General features: G+C 49.9%; 1 protein-coding gene across 3 annotated transcripts; it reads left to right on the forward strand.

Annotated features, from left to right (window-relative positions):
• Nucleotides 1–2,711: 2,711 nt before the first annotated feature.
• On the forward strand, nucleotides 2,712–9,773 carry POLR2E (RNA polymerase II subunit E). Of its 3 annotated transcripts, XM_006101796.3 has the most exons (8): nucleotides 2,720–2,943; nucleotides 5,423–5,597; nucleotides 7,398–7,513; nucleotides 8,162–8,242; nucleotides 8,573–8,631; nucleotides 8,736–8,814; nucleotides 9,045–9,129; nucleotides 9,279–9,397. In XM_006101796.3, exons 1-7 carry the CDS (start codon nucleotides 2,887–2,889, stop codon nucleotides 9,108–9,110), a joined length of 633 nt encoding a protein of 210 aa, XP_006101858.1. In that variant the 5' UTR covers nucleotides 2,720–2,886; the 3' UTR covers nucleotides 9,111–9,129; nucleotides 9,279–9,397. The 3 variants fall into 3 exon arrangements, with proteins under 3 accessions (XP_014322714.1, XP_014322713.1, XP_006101858.1); XM_014467227.2 differs by lacking the exon at nucleotides 9,045–9,129 and having other exon boundaries at nucleotides 2,716–2,943; nucleotides 9,279–9,773; XM_014467228.2 differs by lacking the exons at nucleotides 8,162–8,242; nucleotides 9,045–9,129 and having other exon boundaries at nucleotides 2,712–2,943; nucleotides 9,279–9,773.
• The last annotated feature ends 7,081 nt before the right edge of the window (nucleotides 9,774–16,854 follow it).

Genomic DNA, 16,854 nt, shown 5'->3' on the forward strand with positions numbered 1-16,854 from the left:
CCAGACTGTTTTCCACAGTGGCTGCCCCATTTTACATGCCCACCCATGAGTGTGTGGGTGGGGGCCTGATCTCTGGGCCTCAGGTTCTACTAGGTGGCACAGCATGGTGAGGAGTGTGAAGGAGCAGGTTGCTACTCTGCGTCCTGGTGCTGAGGCCACTTGATCGGTGGCAGGACTCTGAGTCGTCAGCACTGTGGTGTGGCTCTGCCAGCCTCTCTGGTGCCCTGAGGCCTCCCTGCCCTTGTGAGCCCTTTTTCCTATTAAAACCCACCCTGACCTTTTCACTTTCCAACTTTGTCCCCCCTGTTCCCCTTTGCATCTAGCCACATCCCCAATTCCTTTCCTCCTGCAAACCTGCCCCATCCAGGCATTCAGTTCACCTGTTCCTTGGATCTGTTCTCCTCATGGTCATGAACAACACCCACTTAGCTAACCTCTGCCCAATCCTCAGGCCTGTTCAGACTCATTGCTTGGTGGCTTTGATGGCTGCTCCCTATTCCTCCTCCAGACACCTTTTCACCTGGTTCCAGAACACCTGGCCACCTCTCGCTGCCCTTATTCTATGTAAGAGAACTTACATAACATTAGTGTCAGGCGCTGAGTCATTAGCAGGTCACCCTAGGAAGTGGGTGCTGCTTGTGGCACGGGGGAGGGAGGCAATGAGGCACAGAGAGGTTAAAGGTTAAATAATGTGTGCCGTGGGTCACATAGCCAAGATTGGAGCCCGTGCAGCCGGTCCAGGGTCTGTGCACACTTCTGCCTTCTACAGCTCCCTTTCCTCCTCCTGGCCTCTGGTCTGGATCTGCTCAGTGAACTCATTCAGGCTCCAAACTCCAACCTCCACCCTGTGCCCATCGTGCCCACGTGTCTGTCTCCACTTGAACCTCACTCAGAATCCAGACTCGGATCCTCCCCATTTCCTCAATGTCTCCCCTTGGGGTCTCACCAGAGCCCCCTAAGCTCTGCACAGCGAAGAGTCCTTCCCTATCTGCCCACTGAGTCTTTCCATCCCAGTCAGGGCAGCTCTGTTTTCCCCCATCTCCACGTCCTGTCCTGCAAATCCTGTGGGTGCTTCCTTCAGGACACCTGGATCCGGACCACTGCTCCCCACTCTCCCGTTAGGACATCCTCCCAGCCCCTTCCCTGGTCTCCCTGAATATAAAACCCAAATGTTTCAATTCAATCAACAAGGCCTCCCAGATTTGACCACTCCACCCTCTGACCTCCTCTCCTACCCTGCCTGCACAGGCGTCCTGCTGCCAACCAGGCAAGATGCAACTGCAGAGCCTTGGTACAGACTGTTCCCTCCGCCTGATGACGCCCTCCTCAGACAGCCACACCCGCCTCCCGCCCCTCCTTTGGGCCTTTGCTGGAACTGCTCCTCCCCTTCCCTAACCTCCTGATACTGCAAACCCCCCACTTCCCATAGCCGGCCTGCTCTTCTTACAAAGCATTGTCACCTTCTCACATTATTGTCTGATATGTTCACCGTGTCTATCCTGTCTCTTCTTGGAACCTAAGGGGGTGCTTGCCCTGTGGTTGTTCAGTAAATATCTGAATAAATGTGTCACTGAATGAGAAGTTACCGATGGCCTCCAGACTGACAGGGCCTGGGCTGGGTGAGCCTCCTGTACGAACTCAGGGAGAGATCCAGGCAGAGACAGGGCTGGAGCTCAGGGGTCAGGAAGGGGAGAGGACAGAGGTGGGAGACTGTCATACGCAGGAGGACCGATGCCAACCTCCTCCCAAACATGGTTGTCCTTTGGATTCTCAACTAACCCGCTCTCTCTTTTTTTTTAAGTTTGTGATTTTTTTAGAGAAAGAGGAAGGGGAGAGAGAAACATTGATTTATTGTTCCACTTATTTATGTATTCATTGATTCTTTTTTTTTTTTTTTGCTAAATATGGTTGTCTTTATTTTCTTTTTCCTTGCCCAGCCCTATCTAAACAAAATAAAACTACAGGATTGAAATTAACAACCCATTAAAATCAGCAGTAAGTTATGAAAATCATAAAGCTTTTTTAAAAGTAATTATGGGTAGTTAAATTATTTAAAGTATACAAAGTTCAAAGAGCCAGGGGGTAAGGAGGTCTCCAAGAAGGCTTCCTGGGGTAAGGGAGAGGCGAGGCCAGGGAGAAAACGTGGGAATTTGAAGGACAAAGGGAACACATGACATCAAAGTGCAGGAATTTCACTTAAAATACCATTTCTGAAAATATTGATAAGAGCAACACTAGCACCTGCACAGTGGGACTGTGAGGAGAGTATTCATTGATTCTTGTATGTGCCCACGATCTTGGCTTATCTGAGACACTCTAACCAACTGATCTGCCCAGCCAGGGTCAGCTAACGCTCTTAAATGGGGACAGTTCATTACTTCCATTGTACAGATGGGAAAACTGAGGCTGGGACCATTAGGTTGCACATGGCCCAGAACCAACTGAGAGGAACCCCTACAGTTGAACGCACAGACAGTTATGGGTCCTGAGAGGAGAGCAGGCCTCTGTCTCGGTCTGGGCCTCAGTTTCCCCAGCCTCCGTCTCCTCACTTCAACTAGTTGGGATTCTAAACTGCCGCCCCGAGACGGGTGTTGAGGGGAAACTGGAACTCCAGAGCAGCAGCCAAAGCCACGCGAGAGCTCCCAAAGCCACGCGAGAGCTTCCAAAGCGCGAGTGGGCGGTGCCATTCGCACTCCTCCGGCACAGCCAGCAGCCGCTCGGGCTGCCCTTGGCACTGCCTGTCCCAGAGGTCGTTGCATTCAGGCGTTCGCTGGCGACAGCCCTAAACGGAGAGGCTGAGGGGGCCTGAACGGGGCTTCGCAGCAGCTCAGTCGGCACGGGTTCTGGCGGCGGGCACAGGCGCAGTGAGTGTGAGCGGCGGTCGGCATGGATGACGAGGAGGAGACGTACCGGCTGTGGAAGATTCGCAAGACCATTATGCAGGTGAGAGCGCGCGGGGCTTGGCGAGCGCAGAGGGCGGGCCTCGGGGCCCAGTCGTGAGTCCGAGCGGGGCAGGGAGGCAGAAGCGGGAGGCTGGGGTCTCTCTACCCCGATGTTTGCTGCCTCTCGTGTCGCGGTGTTGTCCACGTAAAGAGTGCCGAAACCTGTAGAGAACTTTTAAGAGAGTTTATTTGAGCCCTGGCCGGGTGGGGCGTTGTCATCCTGTACACCAAAAGGTTGCGGGTTCTAGTCCTGGTCAGGGCACTGGCCTAGGTTGTGGGTTGATCTCGGTCCGGCGCTCGCGCTCCCCCCCCTCCCCCCCTCAATACCCTTGGCCCAGCTGGTGTGGTCCAGTGATTGAGCCTCAACCGATGAACCAGGAGATCACGGTTGGATTCCCAGTCAGGGCACATGCCCAGGTTTCGGCTGGATCCCCCTTGCGGGGCGTGCAGGAAGCAGCTGATGGATGTGTCTTCCTCATCAATGCTGCTTTTTCCTCCCTCTCCCTTTCTCTCTTTCTAAAAATCAATAAAAGCATATTTAAAAAGAATAATTATAAATAATAATAAAACGTTTATTTGAAGCAAAAATAACGACTTGCTGGGAAGCAAGATCTCAAATACCCTGGAGAATAACGGTTTTGCAGTTTCTTTTTTTATTAAGGTATTACATATGCGTCCTTATCCCCCCACGGCCCCCCACCCCCCTGCAGTTTCTTTTGTGCACTTGGAATGAAGGAAAGAATGTAAGGACGATTACAGGAAGGTGGGAGGAAGCCATGCAGGGACTGGATCACAGGAAGTTGACTGTAGTTGAAGGTGGTCACGCATATTTCAAAGGTGTGTTATCCTGGGCTCACAAGAACAAGGGACCGGGCTCGCTTAAGACAAAAGTAAACCTTTTTTTTTTTTTTTTAATATATTTTATTGATTTTTTACAGAGAGGAAGGGAGAGAGATAGAGAGTTAGAAACATCGATGAGAGAGAAACATCGATCAGCTGCCTCCTGCACATTTCCCACTGGGGATGTGCCCGCAACCCAGGTACATGCCCTTGACCGGAATCGAACCTGGGACCTTTCATTCCGCAGGCCGGCGCTCTATCCACTGAGCCAAACCGGTTTCGGCCAAAAGTAAACCTTTTACTAAACAAGTTTTAGGTCTGGGACGTGACTGCCCACCATGACCTGCCCAGTTAGGGATTTATGATCAGGTTACCTTATGAGGTTACTTTCCATGGAACCCCTTTTTTGTCTACAGTCTCTTGGTTATTTCCTGGAAGGCTTCCACACTACCCCAGTGCATAAGACAGAATCACAGGATTACGGGACTGCAAGGAACCTGGGCCAGCTGTCTACCTGCCACCATCCAGTGCAGACATCTCTCTCTGACCTCTCTGTCTGGTGGCTACTTCAATGCTGTACCCACCAACTTTGTTACTCGGGATGGAGTGAAGCAGCAAGCTGGCTGAGCATCACTACACGCCATGTGCTTTACCCGCCCTATGGGAGGGGGCCACTGTGATCCCCAGAAGCCCACCTCTGCCTTTGCACTCCCCTTGTAGGAATCCTGCTGGGTTTAAGGCTGGGCAGCCAAACCCAGCCCCTTCACTCGTTTACAAAGCTACCCCAAAGATAGGGACTGAAACAGCTGTGCTACAGGCCGGCAGTGTTGTGGGTCCTGAGAGAAAACCAGGCTGTGGGGACTTCACAGAGGAAAGGGAGTGTGGGGGGCCTCAGGCAGGCCAGGCTGAGTAGCAGCTCGAACCTCCCCTTTCTACGTTTTTTAAAATATTTTTATTGATTTCAGAGAGGGATAGAGAGAAACATCAATGGTGAGAGAGAATCATTGATTGCCTGCCTCCTGCACAACCATTACTGGGGGGATCGAGCCGGCAACCCGGGCATATGCCCTTGGCCGGAATCGAACCTGGGACCCTTCAGTCCGTAGGCCGACGTTCTATCCACTGAGCCAAACCAGCTAGGGCCCCTTTCTTTACTTGGATCTTCTTCCTGTCAGCCCACTAAAGAGCCCCAATTTCCGAGATGAGTCCTAGAACTCCTGGCCCTCAAGCTTTTGCCTGGTTTTCAAGTAAGGTCTGTCCAGGCAGCCTAGCAGTGCCCCTCCCACCTAACTGTCTTTTTCTGCCCCAGACCCCAGGGCCCCAACTCTAGGCTCAAATGGCTCCAACCCAAGTCCCAGTTCTGCAGCTGCTTCCCAATCCCCGCCTCTCACGGCCTCAGTTTTCAGGATAAAATGACAGCACCCATGGCAGCTGATTAACTGGATTGGCACAATGGCTGTCTTGGGGTGTGCCCCGTATTTGTCTCTACCTGCTTCATCCCTCTTTTCTGGGTTCTTACACACACCTGCCACACTGGGCCCCAAACTCCCTGTATTGTCCTCACAGTGGCCTCGTTCGGCCCAAGCTCTTGCTGCCGTTCCTCCTCTCCCTTGGGGTCACCTGGCTCTTTCTGTCCACAGCTGTGCCATGACCGAGGCTACCTGGTGACTCAGGATGAGCTGGACCAGACACTAGAGGAGTTCAAGGCCCAGTTTGGGGACAAGCCAAGTGAAGGGCGGCCACGGCGCACGGACCTCACAGTGCTGGTGGCCCACAATGACGACCCCACTGACCAGATGTTTGTCTTTTTCCCAGGTGAGTGTCTTGCTGGTGCCTGAGGGGGTCACTGAGAGCCATTTGATGGCCTGTTTAGGATCCAGCTGGTAACATTCCCCTGCTTAGAACATTCCAGCTTATAACATTGACCCAGAGGAGAGAGTTCCCCCTCACCTTATGTGCTGTGGGCGACGCCATTGATCTCTGACCCTTCTGAGTACCTTTTCCAGTTTCCTTCTTCGTCCCCACCCCATTCTCTATTCCTTGGCTGTTTTCTCTGACCACGATTATCATAGGCCTTCCAGGCGAGCCCCCAGCTCCTGACCTCAGACCCACTGTTTCCTCCTCTGTCCACCACCAGCCCAGCTTCCACTCTCAGCGCCTGTGTTCCCTGCAGCTCCTTCCTGCACCGTTGCAGAGTTACTGCCTCATATTGCCTATCCCCCGCCTCACCACACCCTTTCCTCCTCACTCTGCCGCCTCAGTGTCCAGTCATTGTCCCTGGAGACTACACTCAGGTGCCTCCTCTTTCAGGATCCCCACTGAGCCCTGGGTTGAGCCAAGAGCCCACTGAGGGGTGTCCTGGGATCCCTGTGTTCCTCTCTTTTAGCACCTAACCCATTGAGGCAGCCTTGCTCTCAGGCCTGCAAAAGTTGGGGGACCAGGCTGTGTTCAGCACCTTGGTGTCAACTACATGCCTAGAATGAAGCGGGTGGGCAGAAAACATTTGCAGAGCAGAACCTGGTGACACTTTTTAAGATAAACGTCCCTGTGTATGAGATATGATTATTTGAGACCTTAATGCCTAAACACAGGCCTCCCACAGAGCCATCTCCAGACCTGTCAGGGATTAGCTTCTCCCTGGAGTAGGAGTTCTCCCTGCATTTCCTGGTGTTTGGTGACATGGAGGTGTCACTGCTCCTCTGGGACATGCTTCAGGACAGGGCTGAAGTTTCTGCCTGTATTGGATTGCTGAGGCCGCCATAACAAAGCACTACAGATGAGTCCTAAAACAACTTCCAGCTCTGGGGGCTGGAAGTCCAAGATCAAGGTGTCTGCTGGGTTGGTTCCCCCTGATGCTTCTGTCCTTAGCACGTTAGACGGTGGCTCTCTCCTTCCTGTGTCCTCACAGGGTCCCTAATGTCTGTCTCAATCTCTTAGAAGGACACCAGTCAGATTGGATCAGGGTTCACATGACCTCATGTTACCTTAATTATCTCTTGGAAGGCCCCTTTATCAAACATAGTAGTTTAGTTACCTTCTGAGGTACTGGGGATTCGGACTCAAACCTGGGGATTTGGGAGGACTCAGCCCAGGATACTGCTCATCGGTGGAGTGATTTGCACTACAGGAGACAGAGGCCCAGCTAGGAGCCTCACATGAATCCTGGTGGCCAGAGCCCAGTGGCTGAAGCTCGTAGGGTCCAGTGTTTCTCTGGTGACAAAGCCCCAGGCCCCTAATGCTACTGAAAAGGTAACGACTTCTACCGCTGGGGATGGGCGGTCTGTCTCCATGGCAGATCAGCCAACCTCATCTCACCTCTGGACACCCAGCCATGCACTTTGTGGGCTCCCAGATGAAACAAGCCACTTAGCTTGGGGGTTCTCAAACCTTGGAACCAGTGAGGCACCCAACTAAACCCAGATTCCAGACCCCACTTCAGACAGGGACCTCTGAAGTCCAGGGGCATAGGCACCTTTCAGCTGCTTGGTGACCTGGAGGCAGCCAGCTCCCTGTTCTACAAACTGAAAAACTGAGGCCTCAGAGGGGTGCCACGCATGCCTGGGAACGGGTGGGTAAGGCCCTGGCATTGTGGACCAGCATGCACTCTGTCCACAGAGGAGCCCAAGGTGGGGATCAAGACCATCAAGGTGTACTGCCAGCGCATGCAGGAGGAAAACATCACCCGAGCCCTCATCGTGGTGCAGCAGGGCATGACACCCTCCGCCAAGCAGGTGGGTGTCCCCACAGCATAGAGCCTGACCACTTCCCTTCCTGTTCTGTCCCGAGCCTCACTTTCCTATGGCACCTAAGAGGCCCCGCCGCTATCTTCACCCAGGGCACCCACTGCACCCTCGGCAGCACTTGCCCCACGTTCTAATGTGGGAGCTCAGGGTCTGAGAAGGAGCTGCTGTCCTTTGTGGGCAGCATGGGGCATCCCCAGAGCAGGCCCAGCATCCCCCGTGTGTGGTTGGAGAGGCCTAAGTGGGATGGGAGGGGATGGGAGGAGCAGTGAGCACCCTCTTCCCTGTGCCTGTGGTCCTTGCCCAGAGTCCTTGCCATCTTGGTCCTCTCTTGGGGAGGGGCCTCCATGCCAGCTCAGGGACCAACCTCCTGGACTCATTTGACTGATAGAAACTCATTTCCTGACACCAGGCTGAGGTCTGGAGATGTGCCAGGGGCCAAGGCAGTGGGGAGAAACCCATGCATGCTATGGGAATGCCTAGCTTATGATGCCTGGCTTCTTGTTGAGGTATAAGAACAAACCCATTCAGCTTTCCCACCTGCCATGGCCTCTGAGGAAGAAATGAGCCAGGTCTCCAGTCCTGTGCCGGGGGGGGGGCGGGGGGGGGCCTGGCCATATCTGAGGATCTCTCTTCCAGTCCCTGGTCGACATGGCCCCCAAGTACATCCTGGAACAGTTTCTGCAGCAGGAGCTGCTCATCAACATCACGGAGCACGAGGTGGGGCCTAGGGAAGGTGGGGGGAGTTGGGTGGTAGGGAGTGGGGAGATGGTAAAGAAAGTAGAGCCAGGCTCTCAAAGTGTGGCCCCCAGGTCCAGAGCAGCAGCAGTAGCAGCATTGCCTGAGCCTTGCTGAGAGTGTGGGTTCCCAGCCCACACTGCTGACCTGGGGGATGGGGATCCCAGGTTGTGTCCCAAGGTCCCTCTGCATGACAGTTGTGAGTAGGGTGTAGACTAGCTGAGAAGGACACTGTACCCCTGCCCCGTGTGGGAGTGTGGGGCACAGCGGGGTCCTGGCCCTCTGGAGACACAGGTTCTGTTCTCTTGGCAGCTGGTCCCAGAGCATGTCGTCATGACCAAGGAGGAGGTGACGGAGCTGCTGGCCAGATAGTATCCTTTCTGGACCTCCCATCCTCTCCCCTCCCCAATCCTCTGGGCTTCTCCATCCCTCCCAGTCAGCCCTGCGTGGCTTTTTTCCTGACCGAGCTTCCCAGTAAACTCCGAGAAAACCAGCTGCCCAGGATCCAGGCTGGAGACCCCGTGGCACGCTACTTTGGGATAAAGCGAGGGCAGGTGAGAGACCACCCTTGCAGGAGAGCCCTACCCCCAGCCTTTTTCCTCTTGGGCAGGAGCCTCAGCCCCACCTCCCTCCCCCAGCTTTTTGAAGAATCAGGGCTACCCCCAAGTCTCTCCTCCTGGTCGGGGTCCTGGTGCCACCTGCCCTGTTGCTGCCCCCACCAAACCCCACACACACCTGGGTTCCTGGGAAGACCCTGCCCAGCTCTGCTGTCACTCTGATGCAGGTAGTGAAGATCATCCGGCCCAGCGAAACCGCAGGCAGATACATCACCTACCGGCTGGTACAGTAGCCATCCTACCACCTAGCAGGTGAGACAGATGCCACCCCAGCTGTGTGTGTGTGTGGGGCCCTGTCACTATCCACTTCCTGTGGGGCCCAGGAGTGGCATCTGCCCCCTGGGTATGTCCAACCCACGTGATAGACTAATCACGTGATGGCCCTTTCTTCTCTCCTCCAGCCCCTGGGAGACAGACAAATGGACTGTAACCACCTTACCCAGGCAGTTGGCCTGCTGGCCGTCTGCCCTCCTGTGATCTGCTCAACCCTGGAAACCTACCTGCTGCTTCTCTGGAACCCAAGGCGGGCTGTGTGCTTGCCCTCCTGGGCTGAGGGCCCTTGTGGCCTCACATGGACACTGAGCCCCACCTGGGATCCTGTGCAAGTGGTTCCTCAAGAGGACAGGATGCTGAGGGGAGGCCAGTGAGCCAGCCAGCAGCCAAGATAGTCCTAGGTTCTTGCCTGTCCCCCGAGGCACTCCAAGCTGGCTCCCCACAAATGGGACCTGGGTCCAAGTCTCCGGGTAAGCCCCCACTTCCAGCTTCCCTCCTCCATGCTCCTCACAGTGGCCCTGACCCGTTGAGGACTCTGAGGTCAGGCAGGGAGATTAAAATACCTCTGGATTTGAGTTGGTATTGAAGCTGGGTGTTTTTAAATTAAAGGTGTTTTGAGTAAACAGTTTCACTTGTCTAAAAAAACAAGGTGGGAGGATAGGTTTGTTGTGGCTTCAAGACAGAGTCTCTGTGACCCCTCCCTGCTCCCCACCTGCAAACTGCCACAGCCATACCTGGCTTTCTGCCCAGTGTTCACAATGCAAAGGTGCATCTGTCCTCTCCCTTCACCCAAAAGGCAAGATTAATGTCCGGTGCTCACTTGCAGCTGTGCTCCCTTATGCTTTTCTTGTCTAGAAGTTTGGGGTCCAACAAGCCTCTCTCCCGCCTAGAGTGTCTGGTTCCAGAAGACACAGTCCCCCCAAGTTAAAAGAAATTATGTATATTCTTTAATAACTTTATTGAGACATAATCACCATACAATTCAACTATTTACAGTATATAGTTTAGTGATTTTTAGTGTGTTCCCAGCTGTGCACACATTACCACCAGTTCTGGAACATTACATCATCCCCAAAAGCAACCCCAACTCCAACAACCACCTCCTGTTCCCCACTTCACCTCCACTGTCACTTTGGTTGGCTATATAGGTTACCTTTTTATTTTAAATTGAATTCATTGGGGTGACAATGGTACCCGCCTTGGCCTGGCGCTACCCGCTCACCTCCACCATCCCGTTGTGGTCCCACTCTTTTCGGGGCCAGCAGCACCTCCACTGCCACCTGCTGCCAGCACCTAGTCACCAATACCCGCCGTGTTCCGCACCGCCCCCTGGTGGTCAGCACACATCATAGTGAGCTGATGAGCTCCAGGTGGAGCAATTTGCGTATTAGGTTTTTATTATAAAAGACTAGAGGCCCGGTGAATGAAATTGGTATAAGGGGTTGGAGCAGTCCCTCAGCCCTGAATGTGTATTCACGTCTTTGCCTTTAGTTTAGTTGGCTTGTTTGTGTTTTTATTATCCTCTCGCAATCTGGGACCCCTCTGGGGATGTCGGGCCTAAACTGGCAGTTGGACATCCCTCACAATCCGGGATGCTGCATGCACCAGTGACCATACTTTTTAAAAAATTTTTTTTAAAAATATATTTTATTGATTTTTTTTTTTTTACAGAGAGGAAGGGAAAGGGATAGAGAGTTAGAAACATCGATGAGAGAGAAACATCAATCAGCTGCCTCCTGCACACCCCTCACTGGGGATGTACCCCCAACCAAGGTACATGCCCTTGACCGGAATTGAATCTGGGACCTTTCAGTCCACAGGCTGACGCTCTATCCACTCAGCCAAACCGGTTAGGACGACCATACTTTTCATATAGGTGAAAGGCATCTTGCTGTTGTATGGGCAGCTACAATTTTTTTTGCCCTGATTATAAAAAGTAGTACATAACATGATTCTTCTGAGGCAGTAATATCATTTTCCCATCTTATGGGTGGAAAAACTGAAGCAGAGAGAAGTTAAGTAATTGGCTTTGTCACACCGTTATAAGTGTCAGAATCAGGGCTGACCACAAAATGTGCAAGCCAGCCGAAACCGGTTTGGCTCAGTGGATAGAGCGTCGGCCTTCGGACTGAAGGGTCCCAGGTTCGGTTCCGGTCAAGGGCATGTGCCTTGGTTGCGGGCACATCCCCAGTGGGGAGTGTGCAGGAGGCGGCTGATCGATGTTTCTCTCTCATCGATGTTTCTAGCTCTCTATCTCTCTCCCTTCCTCTCTGTAAAAAAAGAATAAAAAATATATTAAAAAAAAAAAATGTGCAAGCCAGAGTCCATGCATGTCATCGCTGCATCATCCTGTTTTTTCAGTGTTGGAGTAGCCTTGCCAGGTTTTAATTTTTAAATCTAAGAGACCATTCCCAATATATAGGGTAGGGTCCCTAGGCCTGGCTGGCGATCAGGGCAATATGTAGGGTGACTGGTGGGTGGGGCGATGGTGGGGGGGCTCCACTAGCACCCGCCTTGGCTAGTGGCTGCTGGCTGGCCCCACCCCCTGGTCGCTGCTGCGGGTCGCCTGGGGTGGGGGGCGACAAACACTCAGTGCAGGAGCTGCCCCCTGGTGGTCAGTGCACGTCATGGTGACCAGTCATTCAGCCGTTCAGTCGTTTTATTATATAGGATTGGGCCATTTAGCTCTGCTCTCCCTGAATCAATTCGTTTGCCTAGTCTGCTCTCTTTTGCAAAATACATGTGTGTTCCTGAGGCTTTACGTAAGGACCATGTATGGCTGCTTTGGTGACCGCTTGTTATGCTTAAAGTAAAACAAATGCTCTGAGATCCATTTGTGCAGTTTCCTTCTGAAGAAAAGGCTCATTGAAGCTGAGGTCAGGCTTAGTGTATACACTTTAATTCATTTTCTAGTTACTTTATGGTAGCACTGAGTATACCAATAAATTAATTGATAATTGTTTTACTTATTGATTTTAAAGAAAGGAAGGGAGAGAGAAACATCAATTTGTTGTTCCACTTATTGGTGCATTAATTGGTTGCTTGTGTGTGCCCTGACCAGAGATCGAACCCGCAACCTTGGTATTGGGATGACTATCTAACCAACTGAGCTACCTGGCCAAGGCCTTAATAATTTTTGAAAACTAGGAAGCAAATTGGGAATTTTTATTTCCTAGTGGCTAGAAAACTAGGACTTGAAGTGTAACAGTAAGCCAGAAACTAGGCAATAAGCCATTGGCTATAATGTTACAAATCATCTTATTTCGCATTTGGGATTTTTGGACAAGAAAATACAGTGTTGCCCTGGCCAGTGTGGCTCAGTTGGTTGGAACATTGTCCTGTACACCGATCATACAATTTAAAAAGTGGTTTCAATGCATATCAGAGTATTTATTTAATCAAGTAGCATTTTGCTTGCCTAAATTTAAGGATCCAAGTTGAGATCTTGTGCAGAATCCATTAACCGAATCTTGGTGTTTTCTTGATTTCATTGTCAGGTTTCTTTGTGGGGTTTTTTTTTGGGGGGGGGTGTTAATTATTTTCTCAGCACTATTAATTTATTTTGCTCTTAAATTTTTTCAATCTTTATGTCTAAAATCAGTTGGTTTGGCCCTGGCCAGTGTGTCTCGGTTGGGCGTCGTCCCGTGCACTAGGAGGTTGCCCATTCGATTCCCAGTCAGGGTACATACCCACATTTTGGGTTCAATCCCCAGTAGGAGCACTTGCAGGAGGCAAACAATTAATGTTTTGTTTTTAAAAATATATATTTTATTGATTTTTCACCGAGAGGAAGGGAAAGGGATAGAGAGTTAGAAACATCGATGAGAGAGAAACATCGATCAGCTGCCTCCTGTACACCCCCTACTGGGGATATGCCTGCAGCCAAGGTACATGTCCTTGACCGGAATCGAACCTGGGACCCTTCAGTCCACAGGCCAATGCTATCCACTAAGCCAAACCGGTTAGGGCTAATGTTTTGGTTTTTTTCTCTCTCTCTCCCGCCCTCTAAAATCAATTTGAAAATAAAAAATAAAATTGGTTGGTTTATAGAAGCCTTCTATTTCATTATGTTCTTGATTTGTCAGTTCTTAATTTGTAGGATAGCTCAATACTATTGAGCTAATATTGCCACCTTGCTGTAAGTGCTGAGTTCACTACTCATTTTATTTGCCAAGGATACATGCCCGCTTGTATTCTGGTTGATAAATTGCACAAGATTTTGGAACAAAAAAAACATCCTCATTAGCAGTCACCCCCATTCCCCAGACCCTGACAACCTTGGACCCACTTTTTGTCTGGATTTGCCTGTTCTGGACATTTCACATAAATGGAATCACACTGTATAGCCTTTGTGTCTGGCTTCTCTCACTGAGCATCATATTTTCAAGGTTCATTCACGTAGCAAGTGTCAGTGCTTCACTCCTTTTCATGACTGAGTAATATTCCAGTGTGTGGATTGACCACGTGGTGTTTGTTCATTAACTGTTGTACACTTGGGTAGTGTCCACCTTTTGACCATGCTGCTGTGAACAGGTTTTGTGCAGACATGTGTTCAGTACCCAGGATGTGTACCTACAAAGGGAATTGCAGGGTTATATGGAAACTCTGGATAATCTTTCCGGAAACTGCCAGATTGTTTTCCAAAGTGGCTGCCCCATTTTGCATTCCCATGAGCCCCATACAAAGATTCCAGCTTCACATCTGTGTGCCCATCCCAGTGGGGGTGAGCAAGGCCAAGTCTTTCTGTGGTTAGGAGTCATTTTCCCCAATGACTGATGTATCTTTCACATGCTCATGGCTGTTTTGCATATTATCGTTAGATAAATGTGTATTCAGGTCTTTGCCTTTAGTTTAGTTGGGTTGTTTGTGTTTTTATTATTGAGGTGTAAGAGTTCTTTATTCTAGATACAAGTCCCTTAATAGATACATAATTTGCAAAAATTACCTCAATTTGTTTATTTCTTAAATTCCCAGTTCTAGGTATATTTATTTACACAGGCCTTAAATCAGTGGTTCTCAGCCTTCTGGCCCTTTAAATACAGTTCCTCATGTTGTAACCCAACCATTAAATTCTTTTCGTTGCTACTTCATAACTGTAATGTTGCTACTGTTATGAATCGTAATGTAAATATCTGATATGTAGGATGGTCTTAGGCAACCCCTGGGAAAGGGTCGTTCGACCGCCACAGGGTTCGCGACCCACAGGTTGAGAACCGCTGCCTTAAATCCTGGGGTTTGCTTTTGGGCACCCTGTGATCCAGGATGTCATTCCCCTCCCTCCCCCCAAACAATGATCTCAGCATTGTGGAGTATGTGGAGTATCTGGCAGATCCTTTGATGGCCTCCCTGGATTGCCTCTTCCATGTAGACTCACAGACGGTTTGTTTCAAGATTCTTCCAATGCTCAATTTAGGTTTTAAAAAGTAGTGTTTTGTAGTATGTCTAATGGTAAAACAAGTCTCCTTTTCCTCCAAATGTCCACATTCCAAAATGAGCCAGGCACAGAGCACTGTGATTCCACTCACAGGAAGTCCCTAGAGGAATCAGACTTAGAGACAGAAAGTAGATGGTGGGAGCCAGGGGCTGGGGGAGAGGGAAAGAGATTTAGTGTTTAATGGGACCGAGTTCCAGTTTGGGAAGATGAAAAAGTTCTAAGATGGATGGTGGTGATGGCTGCACCATGTGAATGTGCTAATGTCATTGAGCTGTGCACTTAAAAATGGTTAATATGGTAAATTTTATGTATATTTTACCACACACAACATCTTGGTTATTCCTTAGTATTTACTCTTTCAATGAATAGAATCGGTTCACGATGTCTGTGGCAAGTCCTTTGCTGTGGTTGGTGTGCTCTGTCTCTGAAGCTGGTGAAAACCTGCTTTGTCCCTTTGTGAAGGGTCCCAGACGCCCTTGGTTAGGTTTCCAGCTGCAGAGGCCTGGGCATTATTGTCACCTGTGGGGGCACCGGTCTCTGTGCCCTCCTCCCAGCAGCACCTGGCTCCCCTTTATTTCTTAGAGACCTCATTCTGCCTATGCCACCAAGACAGCCTGTCCCAAGTTCTGAGATTGGCTCAGGGTGGCTCCCTGCTCTGTGACACCCACCGTGGGATTCCTGGGGGACAGGTGGGATGAGGTCGAGACCTGGCACTTACATAGTTCCCCGCCACCAGGACATGAAATTGGCCTACCCTGTGAAGGTGCCTTTAACAAGTTGGAGGCCAGTGTTTGCAGACCCATCAGGTTCCAGAGGTGCTTTTGCATCTAAGAATGGGGTGCTTTACATGACATTTGCTTTCTGACTAATGCCGATAGTGAAAAGCTGCTGTCTAGCTGAACTCTTGACTATTAGTTTCAGCTGTTAATTCTCCTATCCTTTAAAAAATGTAGATAAAAAAAAAAGTAGATCAAAATGTACATGTCTTTTGTGTAAAGGGCCAGATAATAAGTGTTTTCAGAGTTCAATGACCCACCTCTCTAGGGCACAAGTGGCGTACAAGGTGGCATGTCACCAAGAGTGTGTGGCTATGTGCCAACTAATCTTTGCCCAAAAACGGTACCGGGCTGCAGTGTGCTGGCGCGTGGTGTCCTGTTCTGGCTTTCTTAGGAAGTTTCTGCAGAGACGAGGCCTGCTGTTGCAGTGCCCTGACTGACTTGTCACGGCCACTTAGCTATGCCTGGGGTGTGCTGTGGTTTTGGGGGGCTGTTTTGTATCAGGAGGGGAAGCCCTTGCTCCCTGGCTGCTTTTGTTACAAGTGCGTGTGGATTCTGCCTAATTCTCCTGCACTGAATTAAAAGTTGGGGCTCTTCCACACTCTGACTCCATAGCCCAATGGTACCAATGTCAGGCCACTGGGCTGTGGAGTCGTGTGTGGTGACTGTCAACAAATGTAGCTTCTCAAAAACTCAGTTGGGGTGGAAATTGAATAGCGAATGTTCTGACTCTTCTTAGTAAATGCCTGTCAAAATCATTCAGAAGCTCTAAGTTATAGAATTTTGTTATTTGTAAATCACAGAAGATGGAACATACTTAGAATTTTTCATCCCAGGATTTTAAAGTGACTTTTCAATGTATTGACAGGTATTTTCATAACTTCTTGTAGAGAGATTATAAAAATAAAAATAATTACTTAATGAAAAAAGCTTAAAGCAAAATTACCGTTAACAGTATACATGTACATTTTGTGTGTTAACATTAAGTTCTTCATTTGTACACCGCAAACCGATGAAATTTAAACAAGAGAGCCAGGGATGTGTTTTTTGCCTCCAGTGGAGTAGGGAGCAGCACTTTAAGAGATTTCCAGACAAAAGGGAAATGCCACCCGAAGAGTTTTAGATTTTGTTTCTGGTAAAAATGGTAGGGCAGACTAGTCAACTGATCAGAGACAAACTAAAGGGAAGGACCAAGTTCTATTATTTAATACATTTTAAACAATAGATGCTTCTCTGTATCTGGATCTGTTTTTGTTCATCAGTTTATGTTGTTCATTATATTCCACAAATGAGTGAGATCATGTGATATTAATCTTTCTCCGACTGGCTTATTTTGCTTAGCATAATGCTCTCCAGGTCCATCCATGCTGTTGCAAATAGTAAGAATTCCTTCTTTTTTACCACAGTGTAGTATTCCATTGTGTAGATGTACCACAGTTTTTTAATCCACTTATCTGCTGATTGGCACTTAGGCTGTTTCCAAATCTTAGATAT

The sequence above is a fragment of the Myotis lucifugus genome, unplaced genomic scaffold, assembly GCF_000147115.1.
Source record: "Myotis lucifugus unplaced genomic scaffold, Myoluc2.0 scaffold_383, whole genome shotgun sequence".
NCBI lineage: Eukaryota > Metazoa > Chordata > Mammalia > Chiroptera > Vespertilionidae > Myotis > Myotis lucifugus.